Source organism: Rutilus rutilus, assembly GCF_951802725.1.
Source record: "Rutilus rutilus genome assembly, chromosome: 17".
Lineage (NCBI taxonomy): Eukaryota > Metazoa > Chordata > Actinopteri > Cypriniformes > Leuciscidae > Rutilus > Rutilus rutilus.
The window spans coordinates 18,267,914-18,287,646 of record NC_140230.1 but is presented as its reverse complement, the minus strand read 5'-3'; the positions used below and the strand labels follow the sequence as shown (position 1 = coordinate 18,287,646).

General features: G+C 39.6%; 2 protein-coding genes across 7 annotated transcripts; both read right to left on the bottom strand.

Moving 5' to 3' along the window:
• Nucleotides 1-441: 441 nt before the first annotated feature.
• Nucleotides 442-8,076, bottom strand: pianp (PILR alpha associated neural protein). 6 transcript variants are annotated; one of them, XM_084435731.1, is made up of 6 exons: nucleotides 7,929-8,076; nucleotides 7,508-7,560; nucleotides 6,937-7,206; nucleotides 5,274-5,352; nucleotides 3,049-3,168; nucleotides 442-1,298 (listed from the first exon to the last, which is right to left on the bottom strand). In XM_084435731.1, the coding sequence occupies exons 1-6, from the start codon at nucleotides 7,931-7,933 to the stop codon at nucleotides 1,277-1,279; spliced, it is 549 nt and encodes a 182-aa protein (XP_084291857.1). In that variant the 5' UTR covers nucleotides 7,934-8,076; the 3' UTR covers nucleotides 442-1,276. The 6 variants fall into 6 exon arrangements, with proteins under 6 accessions (XP_084291857.1, XP_084291853.1, XP_084291852.1 ...); XM_084435727.1 differs by having other exon boundaries at nucleotides 6,937-7,292; nucleotides 7,929-7,986; XM_084435726.1 differs by lacking the exon at nucleotides 7,929-8,076 and having other exon boundaries at nucleotides 6,937-7,292; nucleotides 7,508-7,645.
• A 344-nt stretch (nucleotides 8,077-8,420) lies between these two features.
• Nucleotides 8,421-19,396, bottom strand: LOC311307027 (telomerase protein component 1). The gene is made up of 13 exons (XM_084435725.1): nucleotides 19,077-19,396; nucleotides 18,656-18,771; nucleotides 18,198-18,340; nucleotides 17,867-17,990; nucleotides 15,967-16,088; nucleotides 15,538-15,624; nucleotides 14,460-14,549; nucleotides 13,911-13,999; nucleotides 13,148-13,376; nucleotides 10,977-11,099; nucleotides 10,716-10,881; nucleotides 9,009-9,094; nucleotides 8,421-8,758 (listed from the first exon to the last, which is right to left on the bottom strand). The coding sequence occupies exons 1-13, from the start codon at nucleotides 19,164-19,166 to the stop codon at nucleotides 8,670-8,672; spliced, it is 1,554 nt and encodes a 517-aa protein (XP_084291851.1). The 5' UTR covers nucleotides 19,167-19,396; the 3' UTR covers nucleotides 8,421-8,669.
• Nucleotides 19,397-19,733: the final 337 nt, after the last annotated feature.

The window sequence follows — 19,733 nt, the reverse complement described above, 5'->3', positions numbered from 1 at the left end:
AAAAAGTGGGCGGACACTGATGCACTCTATTGGATAATGTTAAACATTTGCCAGATAGCTATTCACGCATTGCTTTAACAATTTTGTCTGGCTCCCTTCTGGAACAGAAAGCCAATATCCTCTTTCATACATAAAATATGTCAAAATACAGAAGTAAAATCAGTAGCAATTCACACAGACTACAGAACAGATTTAAAAAGATTTCAACCGTCTGAAAACCCAAAGCCTCCTGATAGTTGCGTTTCATAAATATAAATAAGAATCCCCAAGCTGCCTCGCTAGCCAAGGGTTGTTAGCGTAGCGAAACATCAAACAAACTTGTGTGGCATGTTTTTTTAACTGCTCTTCAAACTAAATATGCAATGGAAGCACCAAGCTCGTTTTTCAGTTTGCCTTCATACATGTCCTTAATTGTGCTTTACATAAACTCAACACGAATATATCAAACACATCAGTCATTTTGGGGTGTGCTAGCCTTCTGCTAACCAAAACGACTCTTTTATTTCCTCTCCATCAAGGTCTCAAACACCCCGAGAAGAGATATATGGCCATGATTTAGAAGTATAACAACACACTTGGAATAGAATTACTTAAGTTTCACGAACACCTCAACAGATGTTGAGTCGGAATTACGAAAACGTCCGTCAGATAGAGTAAATTATAAGATAACACTGCAGTGGTGTTTCCAGATATCTGTTTTTATCAGCTGACGTCGCTGCAGTCGCTGTTGCCATGAGACACAGAGCCATATTAAACAAAACACTATAAACAGTTGATGTAAATTATATTTAACCCTTCAAAATAACTGCAGTCATTCATTAAGCCCAAATAAATGCTACACAAAGTGCGATAAAGGCAGCGGTAGGCAGCTGTAACCTTTGTATGCATGAGAGATAGGCCACTGCAAGCATGTCACGCCGGTTACTAAATTAATGACTACATACATCACAGCTTATTCCAAGATCAGAAGCTAATGATTGTTTTCATGGTAGAGGACATAGCATTCCCGGAGCCCTTGTGAATGGCTGCGTTGAGCTAATGAATAGAATACTGTACAAACGGCACTGGAAGAAAGAGGTACAGCCAGAAACGAAGAGCCATTGGACCACAAAACCTCACAGTCTCCATCAGAGTGTCCAAACAGATGTACACATCCACATATCCACATGTGTCAATCTGCATTTTATTTACATTCGGATGGTTTGCCCATGTGTTCACACCAAAGTCTGTGTCATGCCCACGGGATTTGATTATCATGCTCAGAACAGTCTGCTCTTCAAAGATTGACCACTGGTATCCTGCAGCGAGGGGTAAAGAGATGAAAAAGACACGGCAAATGAAATTAATAAGGGTCTCACTCTATTATCGAGTGTGAGATTAATTCTGAAATGCACAGAGCAGCAGGAAGGGGTCTGATTTCATGGATGGCACGCTCTGTTTCTCTCTCTGCATCGCTCCTGTTAAAATATTCACAACGATTGAAGAAAACATCCACAACAATGCCTAACTGGCTGTTTTGTATTGCAAGCCATTACCACTGATCTAACAACACACTTATTTACACACCTTCATGTTCACACAATCAGCCGTGATGATATGCGTACAGGGTATATGCATTTTTCAATTAAAATAGATTCTAATTGAATTAATTGAACACATTTCTTTATAATTAATGATTTAGTACATTTGATAAATACGAGTTTTATTTATATCTAATAATATATGTGGGAACTAAAATACAGTAGAAATCAACTTCAAATAATTAGGCCAGTTTTCCACTTACAGATTTTCACCAAAGGAGTTTATGAAACAAATATAAATTTAATCTTAATACTAATTTGTTTATTTGTTTCCAACAAAATATGCATAAAAGTTCAAATAGACCACTTATGTTTTCCACTTACAGTTTTTTCATAAATTATGATATAATTTAATCTTAATAATTTATTTTATGTCACAATATAATTCATAATACACAACATTTTGCCTATATACGTACACATTTATCATAATCCTTTTAGTCTGTCTTAAAGGTTGTATCAGTGATTTCAGGCCCAAAAAAGGCCCAAACATAAATAATCACATTCATCTAATCTTTCCTAACGATCAACTAGCTGCCCGCCCCATAAGCAGGCCGTCAAAAAAACGCGTCTCTGTAGGCAGCCTCTGAGATCTGCACACAAAAACAATTGGTTTCACCAACCACTCAAAAAAACAAATAAATAGTGTTCCAACCAATCACAGACAGGGGGTGGGTGTTGTGAGGTTTTGCCAAAACCTCACAACACCCACCCCCTGTCGGTGATTGGTTGGAACACTATTTATTCGTTTTTTTGACGGCCTGCTGACGGGGCGGGCAGCTAGTTGATCGTTAGGAAAGATTAGATGAATGTGATCATTTATGTTTGGGCCTTTTTTGGGCCTGAAATCGCTGATACAACCTTTAACAAGACTCTTTCTGTACTATTTAGGATGCTTTTTGAAAACTTACCCTCAGTTTCACAGACAAGGCTTAAGCTAGTCCTAAAATTAGAGTCCTAAAATGTAGTCCTAAAATAAACTAAAATTAATATTGTTTTAACTGAAAGCAACTTGCTGACATATCTTAAAATATGTCAGTGCCATTGTATTGTCTCAAGATTCACATCAGTAATGTTTTTTTCTAAGACATGTTTATAAAAGCTCCTTAAATGTCCTAACTGAACTTGGCTTAATCTAAGTTCTGTCTGTGAAACCAGGCCTTTGAGTCTTTGACATTTTAATAAGTATCCACAGACACCATGACATGATTTTAAATGAACAAATCAGTCAAACTTAGTGTAGTCCCTACTTGTGTTCTTTGTTGGGATCATTTACTATTTATTTATGTTGTTCCCTTTGACAGTCAGTGACTGGCTTACCAGTCTTGCTAACTCTGGCTTTTCCTCTTTCACACACACACACACACACACACACACACACACACACACACACACACACACACACTAAGCACCTAAACCAGTCTTGGCAACCTGGCTGTCGCACAGGCTTACAGTATACGCACACTACCTCTCTCTGTCGGAGAAGGATGGAGTGCTGTGCAGTGTCTGCCTGCTGTCCTCCTGAGCTATGGAACGAGGGATGGTGAGGGAGAGAGGTGGAGGACGCTGGGAGAGACTGCGGTCGTAACTGAATGAGAAGAGAGAGAGAGAGAGAGAGAGAGAGAGAGAGAGAGAGAGAGAGAGAGAGAGAGAGAGAGAGAGAGAGAGAGAGAGAGAGATTAGGACGACAGCCAGTGGAATATTCAAGAACACTGGAAAAAGTGAGAAAGAGGCATGAAAAGAGGGATTAAAGAATAAAGGAATAGAAGGCAAACACTTCAATGATACTGACAGGAAGTTCATTCACTCACTGGCTTAATTTAATAGACTGCCTTCAGCGAAAAAACAGAGCAGGGGAAATTAAAGCATGCCAATGAGTGTGAGAGAGAGAGAAAGACGCTGAAATATTCAGTTAAAATCATATTTGTCCGGCAACCATGAGGAAGACAAAGTGTCACAGACTCTGTGTGACGTCCCATGTAATATTAATACCCCACACCGACACGCACTTATCTGCAGTGACTCAGGAGTGAGTTCACTCCACCTCTGCTCTGATGGGATGGAGGGCTGGGGGTTGTTAAACGAGCGCGAGGGTGTCTTTCAAGGCAAGTGTGCGGCATTCAGAGATTAATTACAGAGATGTACGTTAGCTTGTGCATGCAATAAAATCCCCCTCGTCTCGCTCAGTCTGATCTTCTACGTGAGTGGCGGCTTCACGCTAACATAACCTATCGGGAGTTCGCGATATGTGACCTTTTTATCGATCTTACAAACAAGCTCTCAAACAGTCCCATAATGTCTGATTTATAGTACCTGCACGGCTGCACCATTGCTTTACCGCAGCGTAAAGAAAGTAGGCTATGGAATTGGCTGAAGCAACCTGATAAGAAAACGTAACAATTTTACGAGGTGGCGATTTCGTATTCTTTGTACGATGTGATTCGTACAGAATTGTTTTTTATTTAATGTAAGCACGAAGGTCAACCTATGACCGTAAAGTATTACCTTGTTATTTTTAAAGTCACCATGAAATCAATATATAGGCTATGCTCAGACATAAATTTGCCAACAACAATCCAATCAGTTGACCCTTCGCGGGCAGTTTGGATGGACAAAATCAAGTCCTGCCCTACATTCTTTCTTGTTTGAGAAGCCGTTTCGCTCCGATATACGAGCTGGTGCGGCCATTAACTTGAATTTGCGAGACTTCTGGTGTTTACAGTTCTTTTAGGTGTACAAAAACAGTCCGTTGCTGCTTGATATTGCAAACTGATATCACAGTATTTTTTTTTTAAAGAAAAAAGCCTCTGGGTGCAGTGGACTTCACAGCCTTTCAAAGTAGGCTACAATAGCATTCACAGACATTTGACACATGCATAGTACACACAAGTTATCTAGTGTACAATGTCTGAACTGTTTCTCTCCATAAGTAGGCCTAATAATAAGCTATAAAAAATGTTGTGCGGTTAGAAAGAAAAAAAGTAGACTATGTATGTGTATAATGCTGTTTGACAAAATTTATGTTGCACAATAGACACATACCCTAGCATACGCAAAAACCGCAAGTATACTTTGTGCCTATGCAGACCGTACGAAAACGTATTCATACAAATTAGCCACCAATTTGCCAAAATGTAAAATAGTTACGAATTGCCATGCGAGTGTGTTGGCTGAAGTTTTTGACACGTTTCAATGGAACTGAATTCAGCAAGGGGAACATTCTAGCATAAACTAAGGCAGGTAGTAATAAATCACGCTCATAACCTGTCACCCCGTGTTTATAGTTACTCTCAGGATGATATGGGCCATTCCTCAGCTCTCTATATCATTTTAATGATCGCCTATGCGATTGAATGCTGCCGTCCGAGTAAGTACAAATGCATTCCTGTGCCTGATGTCCCCCAACGCTCCCGGCTACATTTCTAATTAAACCAGCACAATAAAACACTGTAAGATGTCCACACTGTTAGTGTCTGCAGAGTTAGAATATCCATAAATGACATTTTTAACAGTTCTGCATGCAGGGAAGTCTTACTGAACAGCAGAATCCTTGACTGAAAGTTTGTGGAAATCTGTTGTGTGAACCCATTATGACACACTGACTGTTCAGTCAGACACACACACAGGGCAGCAAGCTGTCTCAGGGGATGTATGACAGAACCGTGCAAGCAGAGGAGTGTTGAAACGTCTCACCAGAGTTTAGCAGAGATGATGACCGCAGTGAGAATCAGCAGAGATGAAATTGTCACCGTCACATAAAACTGTGGGTCCACTGAAGAAAGAAATGGCACAGGAAAAGAATAATCAGACGGAGTGAGCAGTACTACAGAAGAATTGGCTCCCTTTCAATTTGAGTGGTTTTCAATTGATTTGGACCCATGTGATGCTGAATTATACTTTGAATTGGAATGAATGGATGAGGACATGCTGAATTGCAATGCAAAGAAATTCAACACACAATGAGCTAAAGAAATAGGTTAAAAAATAGACATGGAAGGGGACATGTTCCCTCCAATGTTCAGAGTCGTGGCCAACAAATGTGGATTTTTAGTGACCGATTCCTAAACATTTACATTTAGTCCCACAAAATCTTGAATATTTGGTTATATCCTTGAAAAAATATATATCTTTGGTGCCATTTTGGAGACTTGAGGATAAATGTTCATTTTGGAAATGGAAAAAAATAAAGTTCTCTTCCATAATGGTCCATTTAAAATAAATAAATAAATAAATACAATTATTGCATGCATTATACATGTCATTTAATAAATAAATATATTTAATTATATATAAATGATGTGTATATACATAGATAAATGAAATATTAAATAAAAATACAAAAATCTATTTATGGTAATTCTTTAGACCTTATTCACAGCAGCGCCATCTTTGATTTTAAACGGGAATGAAAGCGAGGCTGCGAGGGATAGACATACATCTCTTCAGTGAGTTGTACTGTTATCCAGTGTGTTTTTCTGGGTTGGGTTGTTCTGCTGACAAAACACAGCAAAAATATCTTTCCAAGAAATTATAGTAGATGAAAAACTCCAGGCAATATGAGTTGTGGAAAATTATAAGTGATCTAGGAGCTTTGTACAGCTTTTTACAGCGGATGCCATTGAAAACACGGTAAGTCTATCCCTCACAGCCTCGCTCTTCATACCTGTCATGGCGCTGCTCTGAATAAGGTCTATTGAATTTCAAGCATCAAATATTGACATCATCTAATCTAAAAGGGTAATCTTGTGGGTATGATGTCATCAACTCATAAAGTACACCTAATAGCAGTTGTATGGATATTATTCCTTAAGTTCTAATTTGAATTACAGTTAACAATACACTCCCCAAAGAGTAAAGCGTGGTGATTGCAAGGACAAGATCATGGTTTCAACTTCCAGGCAGTGCATAAACTAATATAAAATATACTCTCAATGCATTGTAAATCTCTTTTAAAAAAACATCGGCCAAATGCATAAAAGTAAATTCTGTTTGCTACCTCAATTCAAATTCAAGAATTACACTAGAATTTCAAAAGTCATTAAATTTCTAATGTCCCACAACCCTATAAAAAAGTAATAAAAAGAAATAGAGATGTAGAAGAACGTGAAGAAAGACGTTTGAGTGAAAGCAACAAGAAGCCGTTTTCAGGAGAGGTATGTGGGGGCGAAAAGAGTGGGCAGAGTGTCATAATCAGGTAAAATTGAATTGATTGGATTTATGCCTGCCTTCTGCACAATGGGAGAGAAATCTAAGCTCTCCTCAAGCGCAGATTTGCTACTTTGAGGAACCAGCATGAGCCCAGATCCCTGTTGGCAATGCAGCTCTCAGATAAAGAACTAATTTCACGGATACCAACCTTCCTTGGTGTCCGGCTCCTCTGTCTCTATCGTGTTCCTCTCTCCAGTAGTTGGGCGCTGCGTCTGATTGGTGGCCGCACTCCGATGATGCGTCCAGTCCTGGGACGGGGTCACCCTCAGACTCTCCGTCTCCAGGCTGGACAGGACGTGATGGGTTTCGTCCTCCAGGGGCTGCGTGGGACCCCAGTCCACCGCCCAGAGCTGAGTGGTGCTGGCCTGCGCGGTGACTGGCATCTGCATTTCGCCCAACTCCTCCCACTTTCTGTCATCTGTGTCACCGGTGGCAGTGCAAAAAATTACAGTGACCAGCAGGAAGCTCCTAAGGGGAAGGAATCCAATGTGGGGAGAGATGGAGCTAGGGGGAAGGAGAGACAAAGCAACGAAAAGACGGAAGGAGGGATTGAAAAGGAAAGGCTAGAGATCGGAAAAAACACATAACTGAGAGGCGTGAACCGTGCACAGATGGAAAGAGACATAAAGCAGAAGCTGATGCAACCCAACGGGCTGCAGGAAACTAATTGGTCAGATCTGAGAGCACAGTGCAACCAAAACAGTCTGTTCGGCGCTTACCATCGCTCCATCGCTTCTGCCTGTTCACTGGCTCCTCGCTGCTCCGATCATCTCTGAAATGAGAATGACAAAAAGAGAGGAGAAAGAGAGCTGGAAGGGAGAGGTTTCAGTCTTGACACTGACTAAAAGACCATAAACAGATGGCTGAAGGCAACACAAATAAAAACACACAGGTCATTAAGAACCAAACCACCAGATCACACACCGCAGCGCAAGATCAACAGAGAAACACTCTCACAAACGAGTGCGAACACACCTGTGGATGCGTTCCCTACGTTAAGCCTCATCCCGAGCCATCAAACAAAACTCAGCATCTGTATCCAGATTTACGGCACACTCTGACTTCCAGTCAACACATCTACACACACTTGAAAACATGCAGATTCTCACTCTCAAGACAGATATGGACTCACATGCCTACCTCATGCCACTGAAGAAGGGAGTGGGAGAGAGGCTTAGCGCCTGGAAGAGGGGAAAAGCATTGGTTGCCGTAGCGACAGAGACATGTAGAATTTGTGCGAGTGAGAAATAGAGTGCGGAAGAGGGAGGGAGAGAGAGAGAGAGAGAGAGAGAGCACTACAGGAGGGAGGGAGGAAGAGAGGATTGGAGGAAAGATTTAAATACTAATTACGCATCTTAACTGGTTCAAATTAAATAGACAGCGAGAAGAAAATAAATGAATTTTGAAGGCGAAAATAGCCGGACGGAATAAAAGAGTGTCTTATTAATATTCCGAAGACCAGTTGAAGTAAATAAAAAGTATTCAGAAAGGACAAATCCAAAGAGACAGCGGCAGGAAAATCAATATACATTAATGTAGCATTGGACGGGAGCCCTACATGATGAACAACGCTATATATATTTATAGACAGAAGTGCCAGCGATGATAAATTCTCTCACACGCACACAGACATAACGTGGTTGGTTTTATTGGATCAACGTTTACATAGAAAACAGTATGTTGTTTCTCTCCTCCTTCTGTTTCTTCCCTGCCAGTCAGTCAATCTGTTCCACTTCAGTCCCTTCGCATGATTTCTCGCACTCCGCCGTCATCCCTTGACCTTGCCTTCTCTCGCTCTTCCTTTCCAATTCATTCTGTTTAACCCTCCTTCAATCTCCTTCCCATTGTCGGCACTCTTTTTTCATTCACCCCTCCTCTCGCTCACTGAAGAACACAACGCAGCCATGAAGAACTTGCAGGTTCCTCTGTTTCAGATGCATCCTGGGTTATGGAGTCTTCATCATCGTCCACTGGAGAAAAAAAGTTATTTTCATTAGGGCTGTCGAAATAAATTATATATGTTTAGTAGCATCACTTTTTGAATGCTGTTAACTAATTTAAGTCCATAAAGTGCTTGAAAAGTTTTATTATTGAATTCTTGCAGATTTTCTTTGGAACTGAATACATTAAAAAAATACATTATACATAAAAAACAAATTGTTAAAATATTTGTTCTTCAACATAGGTTAAAACATCATTGTCTTTGGCTCTCTCTCTTACCCTCACTATTGTCATCTTCTGAGTCTCTGTCGGATTCCAGAAGACAATCTTCCAATCGGCTGTCTCGTCTCACTGTGACATCGCCTCTAGAGGAAAAACAACAGAAGAACGTCATTGCAGGGCACTTGGGTCACACTGTTTACAAGGACAGAAGGATGTTTAACTCAGCCTGAAGCAAAAAGCAAAGCAGCTCTGCTGACAACAGCGCGCTGTCAATGGGTTTGGAATGACTTCATTATACAAACTGCTTTTGAAGTAGCAAGTGCATCATTAAGAGTTAGGCAGAGGCAGTTCGACATAAAAATATTATTCATATCTGGCTTAAGGTGTCACATTAGCAATATTTCAGTGAACTTTTGTGGGCAGAAAAGGGTCCAGGCAGCTTTCAAGACCAACTTGAGCATGAGCGAAATCTGTGTGAGAAACTTTTTGCTTTTGCGATACTCCCAATTGTGGAAATTGCTATTTAAATGACTGGATATCGTTTACAAAATTTCGCCAAACAACTAGTTTCCCAGCCAATCCAGCTGAAAATTCCCCAAAACCACTCCAGCTCTCCAGCAAACAGACCAGAAAACCAACTTAGGTTGATTTAAAATGTTTTTGTCTGCAGTGTGTACAAATGTAAGCACAAATGTCCTTGAAACTAAACATTGACATTAAACATGAAATGTTGCCATCTGCTTAATTAGGCCATCTTCCAAGTGACAGATTAAATATTGGACGCAAAGTGTTTTGGTTTTGGATTTTACATTGGACATTGAGTGGTGAGCCAACACAACACCAAAATTGTTTATTACTCTGCTGGAAGAAGAAAAAATAGCTTAAAAATAATTTTAATCTGGTCTCTCAGCCTAACCCAGCTGGGGTTTACCAAGCCGGTCTCCCAGCTGAAAAGTGCCAAAAAACCCTCTAAAACCAGCCAACAGACCAGCCCAAGACAGACAAACCAGTTTAAGACCAAACCAGTGCTAAAACAGACATTTTACTGACACTTTAAGTTGTTTTTGCCAGCAGTGTGCACAAGACTAAGCAAATGTCCTTGAAATTAAACAGTGATATTACTATTTCCATGAAACGTTGGCATCAGCCTAATTTGGCTAGGGTCCAACTGACAGATTAAGTGCCAAAATTTTAGACGCAAAGACTTTGACATCAACAACAAAAGATACGGAAAGGATTTTCTACTCCTTTTAAAAACATGAGAAGTCTATTTTTTGCTAATCTAAATATGCAGAATTAAATGGCTAGTTGCGTTTGATTATTTGCATTCAGCCTCGTTTTCCCTGTATCCCACCAGTTGAGACCCTGTATCTATAGACTCAACAAAAATGTAGTTACAAAGAAATCAATATTTATTCCACAAAGGATCATCAGCTCTGCATCCAGTGCTCGATGTGAGCTACAGTTCTCAGTGTCAAGTGCCTGGAGCATTCCTGCAGATTTCTCATTAATACGCATCCCAAAGATACAATATTCCAGCCAGTATCTCATTACTGATGTACATATTGATATACTGACTAAATTAAACATTGAGCAGAGTCTTATATTAGGAACTGTGTGTCAGTGAATGTCTATGAATTAATATATACTGTAATGCATTACATATAGTAGGTAGAGAAGGGCTTGGAAATGGGGCTGTGATGTACAAAGTGGGTTTGAGATCCTCGAAAGGGACCATTATATCTAAAAAAAAAAAAAACACACCTCTTTTTAAAACTTCCTGGAAGCTGCTCCCAAACAATGAGGTCACGACCCCCTGTGACCCAACGGTGGTCTCCACTTGATGTTAGCCACGCAGCATAACAAAGAATTCTGGGAAGATCTGAAGAGGTGAGCGAAACCAGGTACCTGCACTGGGGAAGTGAGAACACTGAAAGAGTGTGAGAGAAAGAAAAAAAGAAAGGGTAAGTGATTAAACTGTCTTGCAGTTTTCAGGGATGTTAAATGAATGTTAAAATCACTCACGGTTAATCTTGCTCTCTCCATTAGCGAGGTCAAAACAAGAACCAATCAAAAGACCGGGTATTTGATTTACACAATCTGTGACACCAGCAGTGCTGCTGTGATTGGTTAGTCTAGTCATCACGCCTGCAAACGATTGGAGAGCGCAAACACGCATCATTAGGGACATCTTTATAACATTTATTCACCGAAACACAAAAAAACTGGGGAAAAAAGTAATTAAATTCACATAATCTGTCTATTTATGGACTCTGTCAATAGCTGCCGAATTTGCTGTGTGTTTTATGTTGTTAATACAAATGTTTTTTTCTGTCTGTAAGAAGCTCATTATTTCTCTGAGAGCTCCAGCTACGAGTTGTTTGATGAACTGGCTTCATTATGAACCTCAGCACTCTCGATTAGAGCATCCACATCATGTAGTGTGCTCCTACCAGCAACTCTGATTTATCTGATGTAATTGTTTACAGGTTGTTATTTTTATTTTATTTTTTTAGATAATGGCCTTCAGCACAAATATCCTGTGAGAAAACGGGATTAAAATTTGAAAGCGCTGGATGTTTTTACGTCTTCCTCTGCCCTAGGGAGAACAGCCCCCTCTCCTGCCTGTGTTCTCTGAGCCACTGGGACTTTAACACAGATTATATTAGCAGCTCTGAGCGAATAGACTCAGTCAAGATGTATTCCATTAATAAATCTGTTAAATAGCCCTGAGTCAAAGAACAAATGAAGGTCCAATGGGGGTTGTCAAATATTTATTGCTACAGAATCCAGCATATCCATGAGAAGTGCTTTATAAAATGAGATGTTGACTAAATAATGGTGTTGATGGCAGATCATAGGATTATGTTGACATAGGCGCATTAGGCTGTCGATTGTGTTCCTTTGGTTTAATTTAGATTAGATTAATTTAAAAAAAGAAACGTTGGTATATTCATCTGCTCACTTTTATGTAATGTCTTTGAAATATCTTCATTTGAGGGCTGTTTTTATCAAATATTGAGATATGAGATTAACTGTTTATAAAAATGGTAGTATATATACACTGCCCCGGCTACAAAAACAAATCGCTGTTTGGATTTAAATAGGCAAATGCTTCAGAGTCAATGATTGGATCATTTTTGCAGTGATAATTATGTTTCTAGCGTGTTATATGTTTGGCAACAGTTCTTCTAACCCTAATTATGGAGTGTGTAGCTTTTCATTTCTTAAACAACCATGTAGGAAGACATGGCCATATCTCAGGGTGACAATGTCAAGATTCATCAGGCTCAAATTGTGAAAGAATGGTTGGAAGGGAGCATGAACAATAATTTTCACACATGTATTGGCACCTCTGAGCCCAGAGTTTAAATTCATTGATATAGTCTTTGGGATGTGCTGGAGGACACTTTACAGAGTGCTGGACTCAAAAATTGATGGAAATAACATCACAACATTTATGTCCATTAAAAGGGGTGCATAACATTTTTAGCCAAGATCTTGTACACTATCATTTAAAATTTTATTCAAACTTTTTGAAAGAAAATAATACTTTTATTCAGCAAGCACGCAGTCTTTTACATTGTTACAAATAAATCTAGTTCAATGCTGTTCTTTTGAACCTTCTATTTCTTCTACCTTCTATCTTCTCAAAGACTCCTAAAAAATGTATCACAGTTTCCACAAAAATATTAAGCTGCACAACTGTTTTCAAAATTGATAATAATAAGAAATGTTTCTCAAGCAGCAAATCATATTAGAAGGATTTCTAAAGGATCATGTGACACTGAAGACTGGAGTAATGATGCTGAAAATTCGGCTTTGCATCACAATAATAAATTATATTTTATAATATATTACAATAGAACACATTTATTTTAAATTTTAATATTAAATTGAAAATTTTGAATAAGAAATTTCTTGAATTAGAAATTTAGAAATAAGAAATTTATTTTGAATAAATAAATTACATTTTAAAATATAATAAAACAGAAAAGAGTTATTTTACCTTGTAATATTTCACAGTTTTTAATCAAATAAATGCAGCCTTGGTGAATTTATCAATAATAATTGTAACGAGCCAAAACTATTTTATATATTTAAAATCCTAAGTAATATTAATTAATAATTAAATTAATAAATATAATCCTGATTAATATCAATATTAAAGTTCCATATATGTACCAATATATTACCCGTTCTCCAATTTAGGATTCGTATGCTGGCCCTCCCACACGAGAGAAACACACGGTCACCGCGGGGGCTCAGAATCAGCCTCCCGTTCACCCCGTCATCCCCACTACACCCTGTGACTTCTGGGCCCCAGAGGTGCAGCCTGCGGAGGGGCTCCGTCCCTTCACTGTACACCTCCCACACACACACGCATCCCTCGGCGGAGCCACTGAACAGCAGAGGACCCTGGGACTGCGGAGAGAGAGAGAGAGAGAGAGAGAGAGAGAGAGAGAGAGAGAGAGAGAGAGAGAGAGAGAGAGAGTGAGAGAATGGAGGGTAAATGCCACTGTGTTTCCATGACAACTCATGCCAACTAACAGTATTAAATATGGAAAAGAGTCACCGCTGTTTGATGTTACAATATTCTCACAATTGCAACAGAATTTATTTACTTCTATTCTGTATCTGATTTCCTTATAATATATTGTTCTGTCCAGTTTTATTTCATAGTCATCTTTGCATTCATTATTCACTAAGTTATAAGAGACAGAGCTTGCAGAAGAAAAGTGTTTAAATGTTGGCATTTAATAGCTTGTACATTTCTGTGAACTTTAAGATCGCCCGAGAAGCAAACGTGTTCTCAAGGGATTCCTCTACAGGCAACACTTCAGCTTTGAGCGGAGGCACAATCTCTTTTTTTTTTTTTTTAAACATGTGCTGCTCTAAAGGGCAGACTGGGAAAGTTCTAGATGCCAGCACAGTTCTGTTGCCATGGCGCTCGCCCACCTGTATTGTGGTGACTGCGTCCAGGTGTGCGTTCACTGACTGACAGTTCTCCTGTGAGCTCCAGCTCCACACCTGCAGCTTCCCAGCATCTAGAGTAAGATCAATAACACTGAGCTTAAGATGCACCTGATATGTCGAGACTGATGCAAGGCATGGTCAACTCACCCTCACCCTCACTCACACACACACACACACACACACACACACATTCTTGTACATCTATCTTTAGGAGGACATTCATTGCAATCTCTAGCTGCTTACCCTAACCTTACAAATCACAACTAAGTGCCTAACCCGAACCCTTACCCTAAACCTACCCTTAACCTAATTATAACCTTATCCCTAAAACCAAGTCTTGACCCTCAAACAGGCCTTCAAAGGGGTCTCAGAAAGTGAGGACCGGCCAAAATGTCCTCACTTTACTCTCTTTGTCCTCACTCCAATGGTCTAAAACTCAAACTGGTCCTCACAAAGATAGTTGTACAAGTACTCACACACACACACACACACACACACACACACACAGAGAGAGAGAGATACCTACTGTACCTGAACCAGTAACAATCAAGCCCTCTCCTTCAGGAATGAAGCACAGGCTTGTGACTGCATTGAAGGTGTAGATGGATTTAACACACTGACCTGCAGGAGTAACAAAATCAGCATGTGATGCAAACCCCAAACACACTTGAGTTTAATTCACCCTCATAAGCAGGGGTTGGAAAAAATTGCAGTTTCCACAAAAGGAGTGAGTACCCCCTGTTACCAGTTATATAATGACTTGATTCTTGAGATTCAGATAATGGACATTCAGAACACACTGCAACCATTACAACAGAACATCATCCTTTAACATTGCAATCCTTTCTTTTTTTTTTAAGGAACATTTAAAACAAGTATTTCTAATGCCACACTACATTTTAAGCATGGTTTGGCAAAATTCAGAATTTTAAAAACTGTCATTCTTTTGATTCATGAGTGTGAATTTGAATCACATTGCTCACACATCACAGGATGCTGAATTTGGAATGAGAGGAGGTGAGATTTACTGAACTGCAATTCAGACATTCAGCACATACACACAAGAAATTAATTGAATTAGTCCTGCGAGTTTTGTTACCAAAACATAAGGAATAACATCAATAATTTAGACCAAATATGACTTTTTATCTCCTGATATATAGAAGTTTTTTTTTTTTAAATGTTTTATAGTTTTATGAAAATATAACTCACATCAAAATTTGAATATATTATGTCATATTCAGCTTTAACCACAGTTGTAGTAATTGAAATATTAAACATGATAATCTTAGAAAAATGTATCGTCCCGTAAAGGTTTCTGGCAGATCAGTGTCTTGTTTACCAAGGATTCATTTATATGATCAACAACCTGTTTTGCTGTTTAATATATTTTTTGTGGAAACCATGACTCATTTTTTTCATAATTTCTTGATGAATAGAAAGTTCAAAAGAACAGCATTTATTTGCAATGGAAATCTTTTGTAACATTTTGTAACATCTTTACTGCCACTTTTGATCAATTTAACGTGGACATATATATATATATATATATATATATATATATATATATATATTTGTGTGTGTGTGTGTGTGTATATGTGTGACTCACCCGAGCTCAAAGCCCAAATTCTCACACAACAGTCTGTGGAACCACTTAGAACAAATCTTTCCTTGTCAGCCAAGTCGAATGCACGTGCTGCAGAAAAACAGATCAAGAGAATGAAAGAGCGGGACAGCGAATGAGATAAAAAATAAGAGTGACTGCAGGACATGAGAAAAGGGAGAACGAAGGACAAAGGATGTGAAGAACAAATGCACTGTCAAAACAGCAGGACAGGGAGTGATGGAGAGCAAAAGGGACAGATGGGAAGGAGGGCATAAGTAGCTGGAACAAAAGAGGTGGGAGAAAGGAGAGAGAGCATAAAGGATGAGTGAACAATCGTGGGTACATCTGTATCAACCGGCTGGCCCCGTCAACAGGATCAATTATTCTTTACTTTGCCGGGCTTGAGAGAGTGTGAGTCTGTTGTGTGTGTACCAAATCTCCTGCAGTACTCTGGAGGTGGTGCACTGAGACAGGTGACTCCACCGCTGTGACCTCCCAAATTGCGCTGCTCTGTTGCCGTGGGAACATGCCACACTTTAACTGTTGTATCTCGACTTAAAATGGTAGGTGAAAAAAACAGAAGAGGGAAGCAGAGTGAGGCATTAACGGATATGTCACCAATTTCACAGTCAGTTAGTCATAAACTCTCTTTCTATATATATATATATATATATATATATATACAGTGAGGAAAATAAGTATTTGAACACCCTGCTATTTTGCAAGTTCTCCCACTTAGAAATCATGGAGGGGTCTGAAATTGTCATCGTAGGTGCATGTCCACTGTGAGAGACATAATCTAAAAAAAAAATCCAGAAATCACAATGTATGATTTTTTAACTATTTATTTGTATGATACAGCTGCAAATAAGTATTTGAACACCTGAGAAAATCAATGTTAATATTTGGTACAGTAGCCTTTGTTTGCAATTACAGAGGTCAAACGTTTCCTGTAGTTTTTCACCAGGTTTGCACACACTGCAGGAGGGATTTTGGCCCACTCCTCCACACAGATCTTCTCTAGATCAGTCAGGTTTCTGGGCTGTCGCTGAGAAACACGGAGTTTGAGCTCCCTCCAAAGATTCTCTATTGGGTTTAGGTCTGGAGACTGGCTAGGCCACGCCAGAACCTTGATATGCTTCTTACAGAGCCACTCTTTGGTTATCCTGGCTGTGTGCTTCGGGTCATTGTCATGTTGGAAGACCCAGCCTCGACCCATCTTCAATGCTCTAACTGAGGGAAGGAGGTTGTTCCCCAAAATCTCGCAATACATGGCCCCGGTCATCCTCTCCTTAATACAGTGCAGTCGCCCTGTCCCATGTGCAGAAAAACACCCCCAAAGCATGATGCTACCACCCCCATGCTTCACAGTAGGGATGGTGTTCTTGGGATAGTACTCATCATTCTTCTTCCTCCAAACACGTTTAGTGGAATTATGACCAAAAAGTTCTATTTTGGTCTCATCTGACCACATGACTTTCTCCCATGACTCCTCTGGATCATCCAAATGGTCATTGGCAAACTTAAGACGGGCCTTGACATGTGCTGGTTTAGGCAGGGGAACCTTCCGTGCCATGCATGATTTCAAACCATGACGTCTTAGTGTATTACCAACAGTAACCTTGGAAACGGTGGTCCCAGCTCTTTTCAGGTCATTGACCAGCTCCTCCCGTGTAGTTCTGGGCTGATTTCTCACCTTTCTTAGGATCATTGAGACCCCACGAGGTGAGATCTTGCATGGAGCCCCAGTCCGAGGGAGATTGACAGTCATGTTTAGCTTCTTCCATTTTCTAATGATTGCTCCAACAGTGGACCTTTTTTCACCAAGCTGCTTGGCAATTTCCCCGTAGCCCTTTCCAGCCTTGTGGAGGTGTACAATTTTGTCTCTAGTGTCTTTGGACAGCTCTTTGGTCTTGGCCATGTTAGTAGTTGGATTCTTACTGATTGTATGGGGTGGACAGCAGTGGATCTTTATGCAGCTAACGACCTCAAAAAGGTGCATCTAATTTAGGATAATAAATGGAGTGGAGGTGGACATTTTAAAGGCAGACTAACAGGTCTTTGAGGGTCAGAATTCTAGCTGATAGACAGGTGTTCAAATACTTATTTGCAGCTGTATCATACAAATAAATAGTTAAAAAATCATACATTGTGATTTCTGGATTTTTTTTTTTTGATTATGTCTCTCACAGTGGACATGCACATACGATGACAATTTCAGACCCCTCCATGATTTCCAAGTGGGAAAACTTGCAAAATAGCAGGGTGTTCAAATACTTATTTTCCTTACTGTATATATATATATATATATATTCCTCATTGGTTCCAGTACCTGCCAGAAATCACAAGATTGTCGACGGCGACCACACAGGTAATGATGTCACTGTGACCCTCCAGAGTTCTGAGACGAAACTTGGACTTTTCCCAAGTTTGTTTGCGAGATCTGAATTGGACATCTGCAATGTATGAAGACACACAAACAGTTTTGTATAAGCTGAGGTCATTTTTTTCTCTCTCCCATGAATGGCGATAAAAGAACCATCTGTTATATCATTGCATGAGACAGCCATAAGGCAGAACTTCCTGTGAAAGACAAGCAGGCTTGTAATCAACATCTGTGCGAGTAACTGTAATTGTGTGTGTGATAAGTGCACTAATTTGACCTTCTTGTTCTTCCACACTGGTGCTGACGGGGAAATGCGTCTCTCCTCTGCCATCTGTCTGGCTTCCATCATTCTCTCGTCTCTCGTCTCGTGCAATCTTTAGCGCAGGAGGACGAGCAACATGTTGTTCTGTGACCTCCTCACTATCATGAAAAATAAACATCAACAAGCTCAAAAAGAAATCTCACTTTGCATAATCCTCAAGCCTGTCCAAATGTGTTAAACAAACACTTGTCCTGTTATACCTTTGTTGTAACACCTATATTATTAAATAGCAATGTGCAAGACAGAAAGCCTGGATGTGGGAGTTCAAGCATAGACTTTTTAAAGAAATATTATGAATCAATACTGCCTAGATGCCAGACAGTGGAGGACTAGCCACCGGCAGAGAGTTTAATCTCATGCGTCCCGACAGTCTCGCTCTCCCCTTCCCTACCTAGTCACTCATTCTTTCTTACACTTGTCTTTTCATTCTATCCTCCTCTTTTCCCACAATCCCTTGAGTTTGCTGGGGGCCAGAATGCTGCAGCAGAAGCTCAGCCAATCTGGAGCGAAGCTCCACCTTCTTCGAGACCTACAAAGAGTAAAAGATTAGAGATTTCTTGCGTGCAATAATCATAAAAGACAAAACTTAAAGTTATGGTTTAGCTGAATGCATTAGTTATCCTTGAAATTATGTGTTTCCATTCTGTAAGTCATTCTTGAGTGATCTTTTTTTAATGTGTGAAGTGGGAAAAGTGGCAGTTCAGAGACCTCCAACTGAACATACAGTATATGGTCTGAATGTATGGTTCTGTGCACAAATTCTGCACTGTTTTGAGTCCAGTAGGAGGATACAAATATTTCATGTGAGTGAAGAAGACCATGATAATGCTGTACCTTTATTTTTTCCTCGGGAGTTAGGGAAATTTTGATTTCCAAGTTCTCAATTTGCCTTAACTTCTTTTGGAGTTTCCTCACCTCCCCCATCTGAACTGAGTGTAAACACAAACCCAGTGCCGATGTAATTCAAACTGCAGGGATTCCTCGTCAAGTCAGTAAGCTCTTTGTTAGACGTGCATGCTTTTGATGATGTTTTATATTAAGTGAATCCACGGTTGATATTGTAGACAAGGGTAAACGGAATTGTTATTGCTCTCCAGACTACACTCACGGATACAGTATGTAGACGTGTACACAGACCTCATCTGCCGGAAATCAGTAGATTTAAAATGTGACCTCATCTAAAGGGACATGTCTGATCTCTCTGGCGACATCGCGTGGAATTGGGGAAATACATTTACTTTCGTGTTTCATTTACCTGCTGCTAGTATCATTAATATTACATTAATTATCTCTGAGCAGCCATACTGTACGTCAGTTTGGACACGTGAAATTTAAACAATGATTTTTTTTTTCTAAGGTATCACACAACATGAATAAAGTATAAGAGAGGAAAATAAAAAAATAAGCTATACATGTAAAGAAGAAATTTAAGACATTGTGGCTGTCCGAAATGCTAATACTAAATTACAGATTCGATTTTCTGTTATTTAT

Bases quoted from the DNA above. Each gene is read 5' to 3' on its own strand.
- LOC311307027 (XM_084435725.1), bottom strand. From the start codon at position 19,166: ATGGGGGAGGTGAGGAAACTCCAAAAGAAGTTAAGGCAAATTGAGAAC. The intron at 16,089-17,866 runs GTACTGGAACCA...TACCATTTTAAG, and splicing joins AATCTTGTGATTTCTGGCAG to TCGAGATACAACAGTTAAAG. The intron at 14,550-15,537 runs GTGAGTCACACA...TTACTCCTGCAG, and splicing joins AATTTGGGCTTTGAGCTCGG to GTCAGTGTGTTAAATCCATC.
- pianp (XM_084435727.1), bottom strand. The intron at 5,353-6,936 runs GTTGGTATCCGT...TTCTTTCTTCAG, and splicing joins GGAGCCGGACACCAAGGAAG to TGGACCCACAGTTTTATGTG. The intron at 1,299-3,048 runs GTAGTGTGCGTA...CCCTCGCTGCAG, and splicing joins TCCTTCTCCGACAGAGAGAG to GATACCAGTGGTCAATCTTT.